General features: G+C 43.6%; 1 protein-coding gene across 2 annotated transcripts in view; it reads left to right on the plus strand.

The window, feature by feature from the left end:
- Nucleotides 1–12,365: 12,365 nt before the first annotated feature.
- The window catches only part of SYDE2 (synapse defective Rho GTPase homolog 2), a 29,505-nt gene continuing 17,448 nt past the window's right edge, over nt 12,366–24,422 (plus strand). The window contains exons 1-2 of one of the 2 annotated variants that reach the window (XM_086617636.1): nt 12,366–12,474; nt 16,637–17,362. In XM_086617636.1, the coding sequence (XP_086473762.1) occupies nt 12,366–12,474; nt 16,637–17,362 (835 nt within the window). Of the gene's footprint in view, nt 12,475–16,636; nt 17,363–24,422 lie in introns of those variants that run through there. The other variant, XM_086617637.1, reaches the window with a different exon arrangement.

Here is a 24,422-nt window from a genome sequence, read left to right on the forward strand (position 1 = left end):
GCATCTGAATTTTGCAAGCTTACAAAAACATTTTTTTCATTTCAATGTAGTTGTCTTAAAAGATTAATTTCTCCCTGAGGACATTTGGGCAATGTGGAGAGAGAAAGATAGATCACTTCCAGATGCTCTTTGCTGACAGGCAAAGAAAAATTCTGCTTCAAGTTAACATTTGTGAATCTATTTAAAATATATATATATTTTGTATGCAAATCTGACAGGGAGAGTACAAGCAAGTATGACAGGCATCTTAAAAGTGCCTGAGATGCATAGATTTGCAGTGTCATAGCTGCATTAATAAGATGGGGCTTGTCCCTGCTGATGAGGCTAAATGCCTTTGGAGCTTCCCTCTCTATCTCCTATGGATGAGCAGAGGAGATAGGTGCATTTTTCAGACAGAACCACGTTCAGCAGGCTTTGCAGTAGGCAAATGACTCAGCAGTGCTTGCTTTGAAGTGGAATTGAACAGATTAAAAATACATAATTCACCTTTTATTCGATGCTTTGGTGCATTTCCTGATGGGATTCCTGAACGTTGCACACTAAGTGCTGGCAAGACTTGGCACAGCAAACAGCAAGTAGTTTGACTTTGAGTTTGTGGGGAGGGCCCTGAATTAGAGAAGCAGGGAGAGCTGATGCCTTACATGTCATCTGAGAGCAGAGCCTGTTGGAGAGAGCAATGGTGCATTCACACCCTGCTCGCCATGCTCTGCCTCGCTGCCCCACGGGGCACAAGCAGGGCTCCAGCACTGGCTACAGCCACCCACACTTTGCTTCTGCACAAGAGATCGAGGAGCGCTCTGATCTTGGCTCTCTTACCTGGCACAAGTCTCTAATGGCTACAACATGAGGAATTCTTAATGGTGAAAGCTGAGAACCAACCAGTCCTGTAGGAGACCCTGATACCTGGAAAGAGCAGTTTCTTCTTCAGTTGGTGCTGATCTCTAAGGTAACAACAGCCGTGGTGCTGAGCGCGGGAAGTAATGGGGCTCACGCCTGTCAGCAATGCCTCCTTGGGACGCAGCCCTGCCTAACATCCATCCATAACTACTGCTGTCCTCCTCAAATGGTGTGTGGAACCAGAAATGCCACTGGAGACCAGGACGCTTTTGTGAGTCGTAAGATGGACTTTGCTGGGTGGGCAGAGGAGGTGGGGGCAGTCCGTAGGACCAGTCCATAGGACCAACCGCGCGTGTTGCCTGCTCATGCACGCTGAATCTTGGAGACGCGGGTTTCTGCCAAAGTGAGGGACAAGGGGAGGAAAAAACAGCAGTGCCGCAGCTTGCACCTCATCTACCTGAGAGCAGACAGTGAGAGAGGGCTCCGGTGCAGTGTGGAGGCAAAGCTCAGGGCTCTGGGGGCGTTATGGGCAAAGCCCTTCCATGGCCCAAGAAAGGTGGGCTTGAGACCTAGTGCTGGTAAAGTCCTACTTCTAGGAACTAAGTCTTCTGCAGAGCTGTGTCATGGCACCTGTCCCAAAACCCTACAGTCAAGCCCAGCTGTGACAGAGTAAGTGAGGGTAAGGAGGGGAAGAGGGAACGTAATATGGCATCTTATTATTATTACCCAGCCGGCTTGAATTGAAACTGAATGCAATTAACTAAGGTTGAGACCCTGCCTACAAAAGGCGGACCATTTCCTCCTGGCTGTGGAAGATGCAATGGCATCCTTAGAGCTGCAGCCCAGGCTGGTGAGCAACATCTGGTGACCCTGACATGATATGTCTGAGAGACCCTGAGGACCGTGACTCCCTCGCCGGAGCCAGAGTAGCCTGAGCCAGAGCCAGGGTCGGAGCGAGAGTCCTTCGGTAAAGAAGGTAAAGCTGCAAGCCCCGACGTGGTATTCACGGGAGGGAAGCGTGCTGGAGTTGGAACGAATGGACTGGGTCTCTGCTCACCGTAAAGCCTTCACTTTCCTCTAAAAACAAAAAATTGTAAAACAAAAAGCGGGAATTATGGTATCCTGTTATTACCCAGCTGGCATGAATTGAAACTAATGAACTAATTTACAAAGGTATAGACCTTGCCTACAAAAGGCGGGCCATTTTCTTCTGGCTGTGGAAGATGCAATGGCATCCTTGGAGCTGCAGCTCAGGCTGGTGAGCAACAACTGGTGACCCCGACGTGATACGTCTGAGAGACCCTGAGGACTGTGACTCCCTCACTGGAGCCAGAGTAGCCTGAGCTGAGAGCCAGAGCCAAAAGAGCAGGAGCCAGGGCTGGAGCGAGAGTCCTTTGGTAAAGAAGGTAAAGCCGCAAGCTCTGATGTGGTATTCACAGGAGGGAAGCATGCTGGAGTTGAAACGAATGGACTGGGTCTCTGCTCACCATAAAGCCTTCTTGAAAAAACCTTTGAAAACAAAAAGCTGTAAAACAAAAAGGAGGAATTATGGCATCTTATTATTATTACCCAGCTGGCTTGAATTGAAACCAAATGCAATTAACTAAGGTTGAGACCCTGCCTACAAAAGGCGGGCCATTTCCTCCTGGCTGTGGAAGATGCAACAGCATCCTTGGAGCTGCAGTGCAGGCTGGTGAGCAACAATGTAACACTAGGGACCTTGTTCTCTGGGGTTGTTCAGGTGTAAAGCAGGTAAAGACCTATGGGTCTTCATTAAGCCCATATGCTTTTTAGAAAGGAAAAAAATGCTGGGTTAGAGCATTGATGGATTCATTGTGTTTCAGAAGCAGACAAACTAGATGGGGAAGATGACTCTGAGTGAAATATTTGGAGAGTCTTCTATGAGAGCAGGGTGTTGGTAGGGGGAAGGGCAGGACTGGGGAAGAAAATGAGGCTTCGTCCTTAAAGAAGGCAAACGTGCTGTACAAAAGAGGGCGTTGAATCCTAAGACGAGGTACAAGCCATTTCTAGGTGTCGAAGCTCTGAGCCGTGATCCTGTGGGTAACAAAGCAGCAGCTGTGCTGCATCGGCAGCGCTGCTGGAACAAACTGCCAGGTTTGGGGTTGGTCACGGAACCAGGTGGCAGGCAGTCTGTGGTGTTCGCTTAGCATTTGGCTTCATCCCCCGAAGTATGGAACACGTATGAAGGTCTGAAGAAACACATTCTCTGTGTTCCCCCCCAGGTTTTCCTTTCCCGACTTGCAGGCTTTGACCTGCCAGTGGCTGCCCAGACGGCTCCTCTCTGTCATACCACCACACGACACCCCAGCTCGGGACGGCCGGATGTTTGCAACAGGGTCTCAGCACATGGTTTAGCCTGTGACACCTGATGAACTATACGCCTAATTAGAATGTGTTATCCGGGGGTACAGCTTCCAAAGGGAGGCTAAAATGGGCAGCTTCACAATGTAACCTGGTTTTTCTTTGTTGTTGGTCGTAAAGATAGAGGCCACTATGTGGTTAAAATCTGTTTTGTTGTGTTCAGTTGGTTGAGTTTTATTTTGAGAAGGAGGGGGATAATTTTAGTTCTTCAGAACTAAAAAATAGATTCAAATCCTGGCAACTGTTCAAGATAAATGAGCAACCTTGCAATAAAGGGGTTTCTGTCACCTTGGAAACACAGTTTCAAAAAGTCAGTTGGAGTAATTTTAGTTCCAGACTTCCCTCTGCCCTTGTCCCTCCCATGCAAATTCTGTTTTTACACTCAGTGTATCCTGTTTAGCTGTGTTTCTTGTCTCTATAGACAACACAGGAATTTACCAGAAGTGGAAGAACACTGAAAATGATCTCTTGCACGATGTTTCAGAGCATGAAACCAATGTTTGGAAACACAGAAATTTAAAGCCATCCAAAACCAAGTTTTAAAAAAATCAGTCATTTTAGATCTTATGGATAAAAGGAAAAAACACTCAGAAGTTAAATTTTAAATATGGGGTTTTTTTTTACATACTGTTGAGTCTTTTTATTCTGAAGAAGATGGCATTTAGGAAAAAAATTTTAGCAGTGAGAAGGAAGGTTGGGGGGTTAAACAAGGAAAAATCTACTTTTAAAAATGGATGTAATCTAGTAAATATACATGGGCTTTTAGAATCCCCACCATTGTGATATCTATCTGAAACTTGTGTTAAAGTGCCATGGGTCATTGTTGTGGGTGTTACACAGATTATGCTGTGGCATGGCTGGAAACTCAAGTAATTAGAGAGGAGATTAGGATAAAGTAGTGCTTCTATCCACTAAAGAATGTAAATATTTTGAATATTTTCAATAGCTCACTCTTCTCAATAACAGATCTCATTTGAAGAGTGCCCTTACTGTGAGGGCCTACTAGAAAAAGCACAGAACCTTTTGTAGCTTTTTCCATCTACTTGAAATCAGCTGAGATACATGGACTTTCCACTCTCACTCAGAAAATATTTCAATGAGAAAAATAAATTGATTTTCAATTACTTGAAAGATCAAATTGCATTTAAACACCTATTTTATTGTGTAGGTAATATTCCTGAAAACTCAGAGGAACCCATGCAGGACTGGCTGACAGCCCGTGTGCCAGCATCTGGTGTCATCTCTGCCCGTTAGACTGCTACCAGCTGTGCATGGATAGGAAGAGATGCCGCCCTAGGACCATGTGCCACAGTTTGAGCAGCCACGGAAGACCAGCAGGACATTACACTAACATATCACATGAGACATTACTACATAAAATAACTAACATTTGGGTTAAATATTTGGAAGTACTTCCTAACCACGTGACTGGTTAGAGTGCTGGGACAATAGTAGGACCACATAACTTGGGATATTTAGACAAGATTGGTTTGAACATGTGTGAATGAGGAGATATGTGATTAAGGGAGCACAAATGAGGTTATAAATCTATTTTTTTTCCACCTCTGTTTTCTTGGATTCTATTGTGTCTTCCAGAGGTGACCGAATGTTATGATGGACATTAATAATGAAAAGAAGCTTGACCATGCCATCATCCCATCAGCTGCTGCGCGTTTGTCATTCCTTGTTATCGCAGGAGCGGGTGAGTGTTGGGAGCAAGCTGTCAGCAGATGGTAGGCAGCAACCCTGGCAAGTTTGCAAATGAGGGACTTTCCCTGCTGAAGCCAGCAGGGTCAAGTACTAGTCTTCTTGTTGCTTCATTGTTCTTTACAAGTCAAGAAAGCTCATCAGGTCAGAACACGAGCTCCATAGTGCCTGGCCTAAATAGAAAAACTTTCTTCCCCTGTGAAACACAGTTTTCCTCTGTTCTACTTGATAGGTGCACTCCAGGAGATCCAAAAGACGCTTCAGGGTTCACCTATGTAACTATACAAGAATGATTTTCTGAATACAAGAATGATTTTCTAGTTTTCAGTCACTGTACTGAAGCAGTGTTGTTCAGACTCTGCAAACAAGCTAAGTGTGAGCATACTAATGCATGCACAGACTTCATCGTCATAGTTTCTTACTATTAACTTCTCTCATTGCTCCCTTTGACGCACATACAATGGAGAGAAAGAAGGGAATATTCCATATATGAAATTCCAGAGATCTCTTAGCAGCCTGAGGTGATGTGCGGGGTTTCTCTGGCATTTTTTCTCTTTTTTTTTGGCTTTGTAACATACAGGATGACTGTAATGAAATGATCATATATGCACACATATAAAGCTCTTTGAGTAATAAAATTATTTAGCTTACATAAAAGAGAAAAACAGACTAGATGCTTTCAACACGTGAAAGTCAGTGGCAGATTTTGCCTACAGAAACAACGTCTGTTGCTTAAAATTTAAGATTATAAGTACACATCTTTAAGGCATCCTTGTGATTATCTTAAGTACTTTGAGCACAACATACTATATACCGTTCTTAAAAAGGATCAGTCTTCCAATTTAAGGACCTTTCCACTTCTCCTTTTAAATATTGCCTTTCCTTTTATGGCATTAAGTTGTCCTCTATACTTTGCTCTGACTTGAAACTCAGAGTTTTGATGCTGATGATTAAAAAAATAATTTGCTATTTCTAACAACAGAAGTGGAAGAAAGGAACCTGAAGAAAGTGGATTCCCCTAAGAACATGTTCATTAAATGTATTCCCCTGTTCTGGCATTCCGTTCCCTGGTAATAGGCAATCAGAAGCCATTCAAGCTATTCTTCTTACAGTGTTTAAGTTTTGCAAGATTTTTAAAAAATAAATAAATTTTGCATATGCAGCAGGTTTTAGGACCCTGTGGATAATGGGATTTATGGTGGATGTACCTTGCAATGTCTCCTGGACTCTGTTGTGTGTGGACTAGCAGACCCTGGGCTCTACCAAAGGTCTGTCAGTCGGTACAGAACTCCCGTATGATATTAACAGGGATCACTACAGGACACAGCTCAAAAACCTTACAGCTCTAGCTAGTTAGGAGATGAGATTCACAAATGTTATATTTAATCAAAGTTTGGATTAATAGTCAAATACTTTGTGAAGGCATGATGCCGAGGAGAAAGACGGACCACAGGTGGATGTGGGTGAGAGCTCTGCTTCTTCCCTGCCCTCCTGGAGTAGAAATGGCAGGACCACAAGCGTGGTCCTGGCCTAAAGGGATAGGTCAAAATAGACAGAGAAATGTTTATTTAGTGATTTCAGTTCCTTTGTAGAGGATCTCCTAATGTTTTGAGCATAAACTTGAATCTATTTTTCTTTTGTTTGAATTACACTCTTCCTTGGCGTTTACTTTCACTTCAGCCAAGGTGGAGCATCACCGATCTGCTGGTTTTGTCTCCATGTTAGGAGAAGGTAAGGTGATGGTGGTCATGACACTGACTATTTTTACTGTATGGGTAATGCTTTGGCTTCCTCATATCCAAAATACTTTGGTATTTTTAGCATATCTTCAGTGAGACTGCCATCCTACCATAGCACTGGCATGCTGTAAGATGACAGTCAGAGCTGGTAATGACAGCCCTGAAGTTCAATGACATGTTTTGAAAAGCTCATAGGGATGTCAGCTTGCATTCTCTAACAAGACAAATACCAACTTAAAAAAAAATAAGTGCAAGATATTAAAAAGAGCATGAATTACTGTCTTATTTCTGTTTAAACAAAGCAGAGAAGGCAGAGCTGTTAATGCTTCTGCTGCTTAACTTAGCTGATAGCTATGAGCAGAAGTATTTCCATCACACCGCTCATTGGAATCTAGGTTAACAGTACATGGTTCTTAAAATCCGTGCCACTGGGAGCAACGGGCTCAGTGCTTCAGTCAGCCAGGGCAGGAGCCATCCTGATGCTACAAGTCACATTGCCAGAGCCCAGGAGGCCCATGTCACAGGAGCCAGAGAGGAACTGATGGTGGTAGTGGCTTCTCAGAGGTCCATTAACTCTTTGTGAGAACGCAACAAAGTTTGGTTGGCCGTGACCAAGCAACAGCAATGCAAGTGTGGCGCCCTGGGTATAAGATCTTGACAGCAGTGCCTCTTAAAGCAGTTTTGGATGAAGGAGGTTTCTGCCAAGAAGGTGCTCTAGAAGGGAGTTAGTGGTCTGAGCCAAGCACTTAACTACTCCTGGAGTCTCTAAAATTTGCTTTTAAAAAGCACAACCCCAACTGCAAATGGTGTCAGGGACCAGGGAGCACATGGTGGAACCGTTTGGGTAATGAACACCTTCAGCTTTGTCCAGCCTGTTGTCTAGCAACCTCCTCAGGTTTAGAATATAAATGGTTTATTCTCCCATTGACTTGTCTTCCTGAGAAGATAACCAGCTGTATTCTGGACCCTCTGGGCCTCTGGGGTACCTTGGCTGGCCAGTTCAAAATAGGGTCTGGGGTAACAAAGGTATGGATGACTGTAGTGGTGTCTGCATGTGAGAGCGATCAGTCGTTTGGCAGGCTGGGGATAATGCACGCGGCTGTTAGCTGCCTGATAGAGTTTCATGGGACTCTTATTTCAGGCCATTTCACTGTCAGGAAGGCAGACGCTTTCAATAAAAAGAGTGCTCACAGATTTTATTGGGGCATTCAAATGCTTCCAGTTCCCAGCTGTCATCAGCTCCGCTTTAGTCATATAGTTGTCACTTTATCCCCCTGTCTGCGACAGGTCTTGAGAGAAGAAAGATACCGATTCGCCAAGCTTTACTGAAAAGGGGACTCACTCACGTTTCCAGACACTTTTAGTTTTACTCATGTGAATGAATCCCCCACTAATGTAAAACGAAGTATATCTTTACACAGTTACATCCTAAATTAATATGTAACTTTTATTTCAAGTACAGGAGCAGGTCTTAGATGCTACGAGGGGTGGAATTTTCCAAAATCAGACCACAGCAGTTCAATACTATTCCCTGAGTTCGTACAGAAATGAGAGCCTGTGTACTTAGGAAAGCACAGCTTCTTCACAGTATCTGCTTAGGCAGAGCTGACCTCTGAAACTGTCGGCACAGCTGTAAAGGTTGTTTGTTAGTCTTTTATTAGGAACTATTCATCTGTAATTTCATCATTCAGCTGTATCAGTGCTCAGACATTGCCACCTATGCATCAGCTGCTTCACCAGGGATGTCCTTCTCATCAGTGCGTGTTTTTTTTCCAACTTAAGCTTGACTTTTTTGCTTGTGCAGACATTTACAATATTTGTATCATCAACTTAGAAAAGATTAAGTAATTGGCAAAATCTCAGTCTGTTAATGAAAAAAAATTTTTAAAACATTTATCTTTGTACCTTCAGAAGAATACTGCTTTCTATTTGTTTAAAGTTACACTGTTTAACTGGTCCTAAATATTTGCCAGTTTCCCAATAAGAAGCCTCTTCAAGTCGATGCAAGTTCTACTACCGTTCTCTTGAAGTAGCTTTTACCTTTTGTAGAATGCCCAGTAAAAGGACTCACATTCAGCACTGTGCGCTTTGCAGCTCTTGAATAAAACAGGCTGAGCTGAAAACAAAAGCTCAGCTTTGACTCTTACTCTACTGGCTCAAGTTAGTTCCAGCCAGATCCTTAATGTTACTTTATCTGCAGGGATTTTTTTGTGTGATCGATGCCAACTCTGTTGGGCAAATACAGGATGCACAGGGATTTAAAAAATATCCAGCTGCCAACAAGAAAAAGTGCTTTGTAACCACAGTTTGGAATGGAAACAATTTTCTAAGATACAGATCAAACTGTGTTTATAGACTCAACTATTGGCAGCTTTTCACCGAGCTATTTCCTGTGTGCCTATTGCATAGAGGAATAATCTAAATGCTTAAACTAACATTTAAAACCATACAGAACATGAAGAAAATACTGTGTGAAGCAGCACAAAACACACAATGGTGTTGAATTTGCTTTTGTTTCCATAGCTAATACTCATGGGAGAAGGCAGTACTGCACACCAAACATCACTACTCCAGTTCTTTGCAGGATTTGGTCCTTACTCTGGCTAGTACCTGCTTTCTACTAACACTGTTTTAATTGTTAAAAGATAATATCCAAGTAACAAAAATTTCCAAAAAGACCGCCTAAATAAGAGGAACTTGCTAAAAATTACATACAGTTACTTTAAGTGTAATAAGTTGTTATTCATCAGGCAACTAATGCAGACAATCTAAGGCATGGATAGGCAGAAGGAATCTGATTTCCCATGAGAACAGGTGGGAAATCTGCAGGATATGACGATGAGAGTCAAGGTAGGTGTAGACTTCTTTTGTTTGCTCAGCTTGAAATGGTTGCAACAACTTTTTCTTGCAGAAAAAGCCTGGAGTTCATCTCCTGGCTGTTATGATTCTTTTCAGTGCTTTTTAAAGGGGCAGATCCCCTCTTTCAGTCTTTACATGCATGCCCTTTGCTTTAGGGACACATTTGCTGGTAGCACAGCCAACCTCCTGATAGCATCAGTAAGGTCAGTGCAGTTGAGCTGTGGTGCCCATGCAGAATTTCACTACTGATAAATTTTATTGCTGGTGCTCTGCTCAGCTGGAATTCATTCCTTCTACCCAAGCCACGTCTCAGCTAGGGAGGACGGCAGCTCTCATACAAGGAAAGATTTAGAATCAGGAGAGTAATTTAGGTTGGACGGGGCCTCTGGAGGTCCTCTGCTCAGCCCCAATGCGGAGCAGGAGCCACATAGGTGAACTTGCCCAGGGCCAGGGCCAACAAAGTTTTCGATGTCTCCAAGATGGAGTTTCCACAGATTTTCTGGGCAACCTGTTTCAACAACTGGCTATGAAATGAACAAAAAAATGCCATCAAATATGTTTATACCTTTCTTTTTTGACTGTATCCCTACAGATCAGGATCACAGTTCCGGAAGGTATAGTAAAAGGCTTAACTTTACATACTGATTCCAGCTTGAAAATCAAAGCTTTTCTTGAGGATGAAGGTTTAACCGCTCAAAAAGGTAAGCTTGGTTTAAAGGAGATGGCGCTGGGCTTTTCCTTTACTTGGGCCCATGAGTAATGCAGACAATGTAATTGTGAGTTAATCTGCTGGAGGTAGATGCACTAATTGTGCCCAGTGAGTGCACTGTCAGAGAAGTACTGATAGTTTTGGTTTTATTTCTTTCTTGCATGCTTCTTTGCCTGAGAGGCTGTTCTTAACCCAGCACGTTGGCACTGCAATGCGGCTGTCAGGAGGGGCAGGATCTGACGGCTGCAGGGACAGAGGCCAGCAGACCCCTCGGGACTCGCAGCTCCTCACCTGCACAGCAGCGAGCATTGGATCATCCCAACTGCTGCCGTCTCGTTTGCCGTTTTTCCCAACCAAGAGCATTCTGGAATGGTGTTACATTTCAGTCTGAAACTCATACACAGGTATTTTCCAATATGTGTATTTGAAGGAATGCAAATGGTTTCAAAAGACAGGATGGCAAAGCAGCATTTCAGGTTGTTGCTATGTGACATATGATAACTATAATGAACTTTATTTTAGATTAACTACTTTGTATTTTTTTTTTTACATTGTGTATTTACAGGTATTACTAGGTTACTACTGTTGGTGTTTCACATATAAAGATTTAAAAATTTAATCTGATTTTGTTCTTCAAAAATATTTAGTTTCAAGTGATCAAATAATTAAATCCCCCTCAAAATTTGGTAGGAGATTAAATCTGTGAATACATTCAATGTTCACAAGTTGCAGTTGTTTTCTGCAGAACTGCAGCCCCATATTTGGGGTTTTGTTATGTACTGAGGCAGTGCTGTGCTTGGCATGCAGAATGTGTGGAACGCCCGCCTGCTCCCGGCTGCCTTCGGCAGTGGGGATACAACATCCAACCCACTGCCAAGCGCCACCGCTCCTTCGCTCTTGCCCACCACCAGATAGGTGTATGGTGGATCATTAGTAAGATGTGCCATAGAGAAGGCAGCAAAATATACTCCTGAAGTTGCCGATAATGAAATGTAGACCCTTGTAGATGTTAACCAACGAAAGGTGTCTCCGTATTTTATCTTGGTAAAAAATCAATGACATACCTTTTTCCAAGAGTGATTTCGAAGGGCTGTGTGCTTGCTAATGGAACTAATGCACGATGTAGCTGAGCAACACATACAACAAAACCAAATTTTTGCCCACTTCGGCAGCCTCAGTACATTATTTGCTCTGTCCTAACGCCATTTGCCTTTTACCTACATGGTATTTTGGCTGGAATACTAAAGGCTACTAACACCAAGGCAACCTCATCCCTGCTTTGGTGGTGGTACTTTGTGGAGGAGCAAAGTCTTTTCAAGAGAGTGATGTGCTGTTCCCCACGCAGCCAGGACTGCAGGGAAACTGTCTAAAAACCTGCCAGGAAGCAAGAACTGCCACATGCACGGCCTAAGCCCCAAGGGGAAAAATAAGTTTGCAGCCTACAGATTTGTTTCTTTGGGGAAAAAAAACCAACCAAAACCAAACAAACAAACATAAAGGGAAAAGAAGTATTTAAAATATGCTCTGAATCTTTTGGTCTTTGGCTAGAAATACTATGCACATGGCTGACGGAGAAGATGATGCTTTGAGGAGTAGTGAGAAACACTCCAAGTACAACTCCAGGTCCTGCTGGGGAGCCTGTGCCCGAGCAGGACGGACCCCCGGGGCCGGGGAAGCGGGGTGGCCACCCACCTGCGACAGCCGCAGGAGCCCGGGCCACCTCCGGCAGGCACGGGCAGTCCCGCTCGCCCTGCACCGCAGGTAGAGACCGGCTTCCCTAGGCGGCCCGGGGACGACACCCTCTTCCCGCTGCACGGGACGGGACGGGACGGGACGGGACGGGGGAGCCGCGCTCACCGGCATCCCCCGCCGCTCCGTCGGGGAGGGGCGGGGGCGGGCGGCGCCCCCCGTGCGGGCGGCGCGGCGGCGGGCATGCGCACTGCGGGGCGCCCTCTCACCCCGCTCAGCTATGCCAAGTATGTGCGCGCCGGGGCCGGGGCCGGGCGCGCGGAGCCACGCCGCCATGGGGCAGCGCGGCCCAGGGCTGCCGCCGCCGCCGCGCAGGGGGGCCGCCGGCTCCCGCGGGCCGCGGGGCAGCGCCCGCTGAAGGCGGCGAGGAGGCAGCACCAGGCATGGCTGACCCGCTGCGCAGGACGCTCTCCAAGCTGCGGGGCAGGAGGTCTCAGCGAGGGGCGGCGGCGGGCACCGGGCACCGCCACGGCGCGATCTGCGCTCCGCAGGGTAAGTGCCCGCGGGCGGGGCGGGCTCCGGCTGCCCACCCGGCCGTGGCCGACCTTCCCACTTGCCGGGCGCGGGCGGCGGGAGCGCGGGCGGCGGCCCACCGCCGTTTCTTGCCGGGCGATGAGTCCCGTGGGCGCCGGGGATGCGCCGTGCCCGCTCCCCGGAGAGCCGCGGGAGGGGGCCGAGGTGGGTGCCGGGCTTCGGTGCTGCTCCCGCCGGGGCCGGTGGGGCTTTGCCCGGGGCTGTGCTTTTTTTCATCTCTCTGTCGAAGCGGCTTTCACGTGCTAAAACAGCGGTTCCACTTTCAGACGTTAACTTTTTTTATTCCTCTTCGAAGCGGGAGAGAAAGCTCTCCCAGCCAGTGGAATGGCGCTTTGAAAAAATAATTAATTTTCCATGTCTTTGAAAGGTCTAATTTCTTTCTACAAACCCGTGAGGCTGTTGGTTGCAGCTTGTACTTTACATTTATGTTTTGGCATATTGGAATAGATGGGAATAGCGTGAGCTGCTAAAGCAAAACGCAGCCGGTCTGGTAACTCCTGCAGCGTCGCGGCTTTGGTAACTTCAGCCTTTGCAGCAAGTCAGCAATTGCAGGGGAAAGGACTCACTGTTGGTTTATTCCTTGTGGAGTATTTTAAGCCCATCGTCCATGTTTAAAAGCAAACTTTATTTTCATTGGTCAGTGCCAGCTTATATAAACTGTAAGTAAACAAAAACAGAGCCTTAAACCCAATAGGGTTTTCAGTGGAGCTGCCAGTATGCAGAAATTGAGTTACTTACTCGTGCTTGGAAAAGTTTTGTCCTTTTTTCCCAGATCTTGTGTAACCTTCATGTTTGTTGTGAGCAGAGATCGTGCGCTTCAGCAAATCTAAATTTAGGTCTTGAATCAATCCTCAACAGTAGCATCTTCACATCTGAAATGACTCTTCTTCTCAGGAATAAGAATTCCTCATTAAAATAAGAGATTCTTGAAGTTAGACCACAACTTCGTGTGAATCCCCACACGTTTTCTTATCATATGACTGTTTGTCATTCTATGGCCTTTGTTTGCTGCTTGGTTGGTTTTGGTTTTTTTAAAGGTGCGCTTGAAAGCTTCCAGATCAATTTCTATTCTTGCCATAGTTCCATTTAAATACCTAATTATTATGTCTTATAGTTTTACTAGGAAACTTAGTAAAAGAAAATGTGTTTGAATAGGAACCAGAAGAACTATGAATTGTTTGATCCATATATGGAGAGGCTGGTAAAAGCAGTTCCCTTCTTTGTTACGGTCTGAAAAGCAGAGCACAGTATCATAGTGAAATATTTTATATGCCAGAATATCAATTTTGACCTCAGTTGAGCTGAAACGTTCAAGCTTTGGTTTCTGAACATACATATGTTGTTACCATGGTGGCTTAACTTTAAATACTGATTTATTTAACTTTTTGTAGATAGAGTGGAAGGTGAAGGGAACACCTAACTTTTATTTCTTCTTCTTTTCTTTCTTAAACACCATATTGAAGCCTTCTGAGAAGGAACCATTGTCATGTTCTCTATTTGTGTGGAGGCCTCGTCTGGTTTTGAGCATATATTAAATATATTAAAATACTAAGAGAGTAGGCAGTGTTCTTCTAAATGAAGCTTTGCTCTAGAACCAAAAGTAGGTGCCTCACCTGTACATCTCTGAAGGTTTTGTGTTTGTTTAAAATTGGCTTGTTACTGTAACAGCTAACGATGTTGAAAACTTGCTTTGTGATGCTGAACCACTGGTGGTGCAGATACTTGCATGTGAAACAGTTTGTTACTAAAATAAACACAGGCACAAGGGCTGTCAGGATCAGGGCCAAGTTCGAATAAAGGAGAAGCAGTGCTTGCAAATACTGCTATCAGCTGCAAAAGCTGCACTCGGAAGATTTACATGCACGTGTATCATTTGGATGAGATTCAGTGAACGTTTGCAATCGGTGACCTCTGGCAGCATGTCGGCTAATTCGGAGACGGAGAAGGGATGGTTTTGAATATGTGTGCTGGGTGGCGTGTCTCTGCAAGCAGCAGGGTTATTGGAGTACGCTGGCGGTACTTGATTATTAATGTTTCTGCAGTAAGCTTTTGCAGATGGTTCCTTATTGAGATACCTGGACGGATGTTGAAAAGAAAGTTGAGTTTGCTCTGTGCGCTTGCTGCCACTGGGACCAAAGAGCAGCCTGGGGCTGATGCCAGGGGTGTCACCGAGTGTATGTTGAGTCACACTGTGCTTCGTAGGAGCTGACTGTTTTGGGAACTGTAGGCTGTCTTGCCCAGTGTGGAAGGTCCTGCGTTTCTACAGTGAGGCAGGAAGTAGCAGATATTTTTGTTTGTGAAAACGCAGCTCTCAGATGCTCCATCTATTTCTGTCACTGGAGCGGGGACCGCTCTTTGGGCTGTCCCTGTAGAAGTGTGGAGGGCTTTGAGGTAGTTGTCACCGGCAGGAGGAAGGCTGCCCAAGAAGTCTCCAACCCAAACTGACTTGTTGGAAATGTAGACATAGCCCTATGCCCGCTGGACGTTAGTTCCCCCTCCTTTTGGTTAGTTCTTACTTGAAATAGTAGTGAAATGCTGTAAAGGGGAACCTTTGCAATGGCACACTTACGCTTCCAGGCTATGGTGGGGCAAGGAATTTTGGAATCACCAAATCCCTCTGAAGCTTTGCCAGGGATCTGTGTCCTCAATCCTGCTTTCACGTTCTCCTCAGATTCTATTAATTAACCAACTTGGGCCCCAGTGTAGCACAGCACTTCAGTGGAGGTGTGCACAGGCTTCAGAATGAGCATGGTTAATTTTGTTAATTCTTTGAACCAAGTTGGTTCTTCAAATGAAAAACAGTGTTCATATTGCAGTTTAGCTAACAAGCAAACTCTTTTTTTAAAAAAATTGCTAAATGATGAATCTTTCATCAAATGAAATGATGGTGTTTCTTATCAAGGATCTCTTCTGTCATTAATGTACAAACCTAAACAGAAGGGTGAAGGAAAGATGCTCAAGTGACAGGTTTTTTCCTGTCTCCAGTGAACTTAGCTGGATTTACAGGGCTGCTCCTTGAGTCCTCCAGAGAGGTGTCTGTATTTTAACATCCAGTATTGCTGTATAAATAACTTTTTGCGGAGGGTAATGTTCGAGCAGTATGAAACAGCAACTCCCATCTGACATTTCCAATTGCAGAGGGCTTTGCATGAAAACAAGTTGTCTCTTTTAGGAGAACCCGGTTATCCTTATTTGGTCTTAGTGGCTGAGCAAACCTTGTCTGAGTTTTCCTCTTCTGCAGAGGAGCATGAGGGTTGTCTGAGCTCTGTTCCCTGTTTTTAGTTTTGATGTATTTGCAGCTTTCTTTCCAGTCCTAGCAAAGGGGCTGGTGCTTGCTTAGGGGTGAGGTGCTCACTCCCTGCATGGTCCCACCTCCCCAGGTGGGACACGCTGCTATGGTGACCTTTAAAGAACTGGTGTCAAGTTTTGGGAGCAGTCAGTGGAATTTGCTTAGGTGTTGCATTAAATTTTTGTTGTGTAATGAGATATTTAAAAACTTGCTACATTTCTTTTTCCTGCTTCCTTCCTTTCATGATAGCGTGTTTTGTTTTATTCCCCACAAATCAGGGAAAGCTTCTGTCTTAATTACAGGATGAAGCTGCTAAGGACAGTCCTTTCTGGAGTTTTTTTTGTGCAAGACATATCCTCACCTTTATTTTGTATCTAAATCTGGAAGTTAATCTGTGTGGGGTTTTTTTAGCCATTTAAGCTATACATTATACTAAAGCCAGGGGCTATTTCTTTGTTGGCAAAAGTAAACTGTGGAAATACTACACAGCAGCTTTCCAGACCAATTGTACCTGAACTTAGCTGAGCAAAAAGCAGCCATTTCTGTCTGAGTACGTGTGACCTTTCAGCAGGCCTATCTCACTGCCATTTATCTAAATTACATGGTGTTAAAAACACAGCCAAACAAGCCTGACTCTTTATTAATTATGTGCACATTCTGCTTTGGCAGACTGCAATCTATTTTTATGATCCCAGCAACTTATCTTTTGTCTTTTCGGATGAAGTCTAATGCAAACGTCATATGACAGCATATGTATTCATCTATCAAAAGCAAAATGATATTCTAAACATTTGTCTTTTCCTCTCTTTTTGCCTTTCTTCTTGGGAACAGATTTAATAGAAAATGTTTACATAGCTTCAAGAAGCAGGAAGGAGCCCAAGCTCCCCCAGGCCAGCGAGGTCCCTGAGCACAAACTGCAGATGAACAGCATTACCGTTTCTAAGAAACGCAACTGGTTGCAGCAGAGCACACACCGACCTCCTCCTCCTCCTCTGGAAGAAGAAAACACCTGTAAGGAAACACACGGGGCTGTTATCTCGGTACCCAAATCTCCCATCCTGCTGCCTGAACCTGCAGTGCTGCGGACTCCTTCCACGTCACCGGTGGGGCGGGAGTGCCCCACACGAAGCCGTGCTCCCATCAGCGCCCTGCCGAGCATCGTGAGCCCTGCTGTGCTGAGGAGCGCTCCTTTGGACTTCGGAGAGGATAACGACGCAGACGATGAAGGAGAAATATGGTACAACCCGATCCCTGAAGATGATGAGCCAGTCTTGCCGAGGGTTCGACCTTCCGCTGTGAGCAGCCCTGTTGCTGTGGGCTCCCCAGCAGTTCGGTACAAAACTCTGGCTGGGGGTGACTCGGGTACAGCTCTGGGTCCCCATGATGGTCTTCCACGCTTTGTGGAGAGCACAGGGGACAGTCGGACAGCTCAGCCCACCGAAGCGAGTCAGGCCGATTCAGTGCATCCTGGGGAGCAGCACCGGCAGAGGTTTGCCTGCAAGGCTCCCGATGTGCCAGCGGTAGAGGACAATCCTGCCTTTAAGTGCCCTTCAACAGGTGAGAGGGTTCAGGAACATAAAAGTGTGATGTCCTCTAGCTTATTTTAGAGGAATAATAGCCTGTTCTTCCATCTCTCTTTTCTGAGAATTCTCCCCTCCTTTTATCTTAAGCAAATTTCTGGTGGAAACGCCTGTCAGGTTCATAAAAAATGACTCAAATTGTGAGACTGATACCCAATAATTGTAGAGCTGTGCGGTGGTTTCTCAGTCAGTTTGTTCATGGCATGTCCAGGTGTGGTAGTCCTCTATGCTCCTTGGCCCCTGCCTTGCTGAAGACAAAGGTTTTACAAAAGGAGCTTGCGAAAGCCCAGTAATGTGAGGGCACGCTGGGTTTCTTTTTTGTTAGCCGATGTCTAACCCTGGCCTTAGATTCTGGCCTTGAACCTAATTAATGTCTGCAGAAGTTTCTTTAACTTGCTGTCTGGGACTTTTTATTAAAGACTTTTCGGAAGACCATTTAAACGCTGTTCATCATGTCGTTTTCTGTAATTGCTGTCTCATTGACTGTCTCAGGCTAATCTAATAAACTGGAGAGGAGTGGTTTTCACTTGCAGAAGCCAGCCTCTTTGTTTCTTGTTATCTTTGGCTGAGTGGTTGATAGTCACATTTTCATAATTCCATTAGTGTATGAATTCAGCATCTTATTAAATATTTTTTCCAGTCTATTAAAAAAGCACAAACAAAAATAAAACCACATGAAACAAAAGGAAGTGGAAAAAACCCTAACTCTTGTCAAAAAGGTGGTATTTTTAATTACTGATATGTCTTCTGTTATTTTGACCTTAACTCTAGTATCCTGTTGAGGGTTAGAAAATTTGCATGAAGTTCAGGGCACAGGGAGTTCCAGGTTCTACTCTTTAGAGAAAGCTCACGCTTTCTTTGCTCCGATGTTTAAGAGCCTGTATTTCTGCCTGGCCCAGTAGAGAGGACCTGAAACCCCCATATCAGAGCTGGGGTGTGCATTGCCCTCCAGAGGAGTCCCCTGTCTGGGTTGTCGGTGCCCAGCGTCACTGTCCCAGCTGCCTTCTGGCCCTGCATCCCCGCGTGCTGGGAGCTGCTGTGCCTGGGTTCCCAGTGCTGCGATCGCTTCTGGGAACTGGGCTTGTTTTCAAAGGCACCAAAGCAACTGCTGTAAACAGCAGAAGAAAAACGCTCACGTCTTCTCTTCTGGGAGCTCACATTTTGTTCTTTCTGTGGAAATGCTGCAAATACAAGCGTATTTTTACTTGCAAAGTGTGTTAAATATCGGGCATTTATTTAGAAATAGCTCACTTTATAGCTCTATTAAATGCTTAGACCAGTCATATTTGCTTGCGAGACAGATGAAATATGTTCTTAGGTAGATTTTTGTTGTCGTTGGAGCTCTAGGTGCTTTGGAGAGGTCAGTAAGCATGGTTATTTAGGAAAGCCATGTGTGTGTCCTGCAAACTGTTTGACTCCCATATAGGCAGTTAATTTCTCAATATATAGGTGGCTATTTCTTTTTTTAAAAAACAAATCCCTTTATGTAAGAAGAAAAAAGTCAAACTTGTTTTCATACATTTATCACTGAAAGCAGAATTGCGCTTTTAAAAGTGTTTCATGAAACCAAGAGAAAAGCGTTATGAATTTCCCCTGATTGGTTTGTTATGCATTGAGTTAATTAAGGTGCTTTAAATGCAGCTCTCCTTTTGCATGTATTGAATAGTGATCACATTGAGTAGATTAATTGATGATGAAGTAGATCCCTGCTGCTCAGTAATTGGCTTTATTATGGAGAAGTAGCTTAGTTCTTTCTAATCCAGTTAAGGTGTCTACAGTTATTGTCCATCAAATGTAAAATGACAGCTCATCCATACAAAATTACTGCATGAAGGGTAACATGGCCAATTTAACTTTATTTGTGTTAGTAGTTATGCAACTACTATGAAATAGATGTCTCTGTTCTTAGAGAGCTGGGTACATTAAGCAGTAACTCCTGAGAAATAAGCAATTACTGCTTTGGGGAAAAGTCTCCTTACCTTTCTTATTGATTATTATTATCAATAATTGTAATCAATAATCAATAATCTTAATTATCAATAATCTTATTGATTATTATTATCAATAATTCTTATTGAGTTTATGTGTGTCAATATTGGTTAGTGTTAGTCTGAAGTATTAGATTTTGAGAAGCATAGACAGAAAAAAGTGGGACACTATAAAAGCCAATAAATTATATAGTTGTTCGTTTTGCTGTTTTCATCTTTGGATAATGGAATCAATCCTGCCTTTAAAACTTTAAACATTGCTATCTTATTTGGATTTGAAACCTTGTAGAGAGAAAATGATCGTAGATTTTTGTCATTGTCTATTTGTTATTTTTTTGAGAAGATCCTTATTAGACAGAAGATTGAGAAAAGATAAACGATGGAATTCAGGTTTTGAGAGTCTTTCCAAACGCAGCAGCAAATAGATATTTCCTGTAAATGTTATCAATAAAATGGATCATACTTGTGGAGGTGATAATTTGCCCCATAGTCTTAATTTATATCGTTAGTTCCTGGTGTTAATCTGGTTACTTTCTACGGTAAATGCCATTTATGTTAATAGGATTTGTCAGGTAATTCCTTAGTGAATAATTCTAGCCATGTTGGCTTTTAAAAATAAACTGATTAAAAATAAGGTGCCCTTATAGCAGAGCTTGGGAAAATAATTCATGTATTTTTTTTATAACAAGGACACAAAAGGTAAGAATAAGAGGATAACTTGGTTCCCAGATAGTAATGTAGAAACATTGTGCCAGCTCGTGCTCTTAGGTCTGTGGGAGAAGAGTTTAAGTGGAAAGAACCCTGGGGTCTGTTTTTTATTTGATGTCTCCTTGCAGAGGCAAAATGGTTATGATTGGAAAATAGGAATTTTTTTTTTATAAATGCAATATGAAGAATTCTATGTATAGGTTTTTGTGTATATAAAATGTTAAAGTAAATTTGCTTTGCAACTGTTTAGGATTGAACTCTAACTGTATATTTTTATAGATGTGTGTATCACCTGCAAAACGTTGAAGAAAAACACCCCTTTGTAATGTCGGCTCCTGTGATAGATTTACATCGTGGAGCTCAGAATCGTGTCTTCTGAAGAATTTGTAATATGCTTGCTTTTGGGGAGGATTACTGTTGGGATTAGTGTCCACCTAATCAGCGGAATCATCTCACGTGTCTGTATCTCAGAGACATCCTGGTAGAACTTGCACACTGTAGGTTGCCAGGATCTGGACTGTGCTTTTGCTATTGAAAGTGTATGTGTGTTAGCTGTCTGGATGGAATATCCTTGTAGGAGTCACCATAAACAGATTTCTTTTCAGCATTGTGGGAAGTGAAGGTTGGTACCGTGTTCCCACTTAACCCCAAAACATGCCAGCTGGAGCTTGGCTTGAATCACGTTGAAACTACAGTGCTCTTTCTTTGCTTGGATCATGTCCACAGTCCTGGTTTCCAAATACGTCTTTTGGGCTGATGCAGGCAAATGTTTTGCGTGCTTAAATGTTGCAAATAAGCTTCCAGCGATATACGTAGAGTATGCTGGGCGGCAAATCCTGTCTACCACTTTCCTTCCACGTGTTGCAAATACTATTTGGGTAATTTTTAATTTTTTTTTTCCAGATGGAAGATGCTTTGTGATTTAATGGTTTTCCAAGCACAAGGAGCTTTGGTGTCATGAGGCAGAGAAGCATGCATGCGAAATATTTGTGTAATGTTTGAGATACCAAAATGGTTCAGTGTGTGGCAGAAAGGTCCCTCTGCTCCCTCTCTGTCGTGCAGAGCTGAAGCCAGTTTGTTGTTGGGCTTTTGGGGAGTTTGTGCATGTACTTTTTAAGGTCGAGGGCTTATTCATGCATGTGTCTTTGATACAAGGGATGACAATGCCATAAAGACCTGCTGGTGAAAAGGGCAAAAGGATGTAGCAGCTGCGGAGTGGAAGCAGTTAATTTAAAATAGCTATGGCCTTTGTCAGTTTCTGATTTGTACAAGTGACTGTTTATATCCTCTGACGGGGGAAATAATGACAAAGCTGATTTTCATGCCATGAAAGACCCAGTGAGGGGAGGGAATCTTGGTGAGAGCAGCCCCATCGGGCAGTGCTTGACATCAGCCACGGCGCTGCCACTTGCGTCTTGATGCGACACCAGCGTCTCCATAGAGCCGGCTGCGACTTACGTATATTTCAGAATCATTAATGGTTTAAATATTTGCAGCAAACTCATTCTTGTTTGTAGACACTGAACTCCTAAGTCTGGTTAGAGATCTAAAGGGTTATGCTCCTCTCTCTAGCGAGGTACCGCTGTTGAGGATGCTGTGAGGATTGCCACGGTGATGAAGAGCTGGCAGTGGTCAGCCCCTTTACCTCTCTGCATGCATGAGCCTCGGGAGGTTACTCTGTTATCATTTCACATTTTAATTAATGGGCTATTTAAAGTAATTTATTTAAAGCAATTTATATCTTTTGCTTCCATGAAAGTGATCCTTGGGCTGATGTATATATCACAGCTTAATTAATGTCAGTGTGCATAGTATTTGAAGAAAGCAAACTACTTTTACAGAGTTCTTAGATTTTTTTTTTCTTTTTTTAACCTTGCTAATTTCTCCATTCCTCGACTCTGAAGCATTATGTGGGATAGAGCTCAGACTGCATTGGTCTAAGTAGTAAGTTTTATAGGGTTAAAAGAGACATAGGTTGTTTGGATTTTTTTACAGGTTAAAAGAGGAGATTGTTCCATTTATTTAGGTAATTAAGATGTTACATAGAAATAATTCTATCTCGATTTTTAAAAGTTCTTTTTATTTTTTGTTTGTTTTTTTCCCCCTAGTTGCTGATACAGATAGAGATGATGCTTACCTTATATCTGAATTGAAGTTCCTTGAATTTGATATAGCATGAATTCTTCTCTTAATGCCATTTACAGATCTGAAGTCTTGTATCAGAACAGGTCTGGAACTATCTAAGGATGTAAAAACATAATGTGCCTGTACTTGAGTAAGTTACAGCCTTTGACATCAGTAGAGCTGTGCCATTTGTGTCAGTTGTGGATCTAGATGAGTATTTCTTGTGGAATCTACCGCAGACAAACAGTAGCCCTTTTTCACTCACCCATTGTTTACTACAAGAACAATTTTGAGATGTTCGGGCTTTTCTGTTTTGATTTGATGCTTTTTCATCTTTAATACATTTTCTTAGTAAGTCCTTGGGTTGATTTTAGAAATAGTAATAATAATAAAAGCATGAAGAATGTAGGCAGAAGGGAGACTTTGGTTTTGAATGTTATAACCACTCAGTGTAAGTTGTATTTTTTTTTCTCTTTTCAAAATCAAATGACTTAGATCTTCAACGCTAATGCCATTATTCTGGAGAGATGCTTTCACTGTTAGATGTAGTATACTTTGGGGACAACAAGTTGAGGTGAACGAGTAAGTCATACTTATTGTCTGGAGAATGGTAGGAAAAATTAAATTACCTATCAGGTTTAGTTTAGTGGGAGCGCAGCATTTCCATTAGCTATGAGAGTGGCTTTTTGATACTTCAGTAGCTTGCTATAATAAGGAACCAATAGTTTTCTGACTTACTCGTTCACCTCAACTTGTTGTCCCAAAAATAAATTACAGGTTTTCTGAGGAACTTTAAAATAACTCAGTAACCCTGCCTTAAGCGACGAGGAATGTTACATGTGTGATGGGTAATCAAATGTGCCTGTGAAATAGCATGCATTGCTGGCAGCTGATATGACAGTGATATATGTGCCCCAGTACATGTAAACAACATTAAGCAGGGTCAGACAGGCAGTTTTACTATGCTAAATCATTGCATGTGTCTGGCAGGGGCTGTGTCATAAGCTTAAGATAGTTTGGGTCCTCCCTTGCCTTGGGGCAGCATTGTGCAGGGGTCCGGTCAGTCAGTGCTTCTGCGCAACGGTAGCGGTTGCCCAGGCAGACGCACACCTGGCTGGGTGGGGTGGGAGAGGGGGGTTGAGGTTTGTGAAGCACTGTGTTCCCGTCGACTGCTTATGTCTCCCCAGTTGTGTCTCTTTGGTCACGAAAAGGCTTTATCCTTTCATGCAGCTGTATTGCTGAGCAAAGTCAAAGGTGGCTTTACTAGTCAAGCTGAGCAAGTAGCTGATGGAAGCAGTTGCTTACAATGTTGGCTCACTTTGTCTTGGATTGCGTTGTCCTTCAAAAGCTATTTTTTTTTCCTGTCTTACTCATTCTGCTAAAACTTTTGGAAAGCATAAGGTAAATATAGTAAAGATGGTATGTCATAGAGCAGGTCAGGTTAGAAAAGACCTTGAAAGATCATCTGGTCCACCCTTTGGTGGGAAAGAGAGCCTACATGAGATTACCTAGCACCCTGTCAAGTCGCATCCTGAAAAGCTCCAGTGATGGGAACTCTACCATGTCCCTAAGGATGTTGTTCCAGTGATTGATCTCACTGTAAAAAAAAATATATATATATATATAAACACACAAAGATTTTCATATATATATAAACACACAAAGATTTTCATATATATAGTGCGCTGCATCACATAAAACTGACCATTCACTTGCCACCTTGGTAGTTATTTATGCGACAGATGCCTCTTACATTTCATCTCCTCCTACCATCCTCCAGTAAGGATATTTTTAAAGTTTAACTGCTTGGATGGGATGTGCCATGGTGGAGCGAGCTGGGACAGGGATAGCGAGGAGCCTGTTTGCAGCACAGTCTTGTAACTTGGCCCAAGGACGAGGCACAGCTCAGTTTCCCGGCACCCCGGTGAGAAAGCTGTATGGGATGGGTTGGCTGGGATGAGAAGTGTTACTTGCCTGGGCTACAGCTCCTTTTGCAGCTTGTTCGGAGCTGTGTCGTGTGCACTGTTCAAAACTGCGTGCATACCTCAGCACATTGCTGGCTTTAGTGGAACATGTGGCTGAATGCTGATGGGAATACCATCCTGCATAATACTCCACTGTTAAGTTTCTTCCAGCCGCATATTTCGTTTTAACTATTTGGTGCTGAATGCAGCAGAAGTTGGACGCATAAAAGTCAGAGTGTTAGGTTGACTCTTC

This window comes from Tauraco erythrolophus, chromosome 10 (assembly GCF_009769465.1).
Source record: "Tauraco erythrolophus isolate bTauEry1 chromosome 10, bTauEry1.pri, whole genome shotgun sequence".
Lineage (NCBI taxonomy): Eukaryota > Metazoa > Chordata > Aves > Musophagiformes > Musophagidae > Tauraco > Tauraco erythrolophus.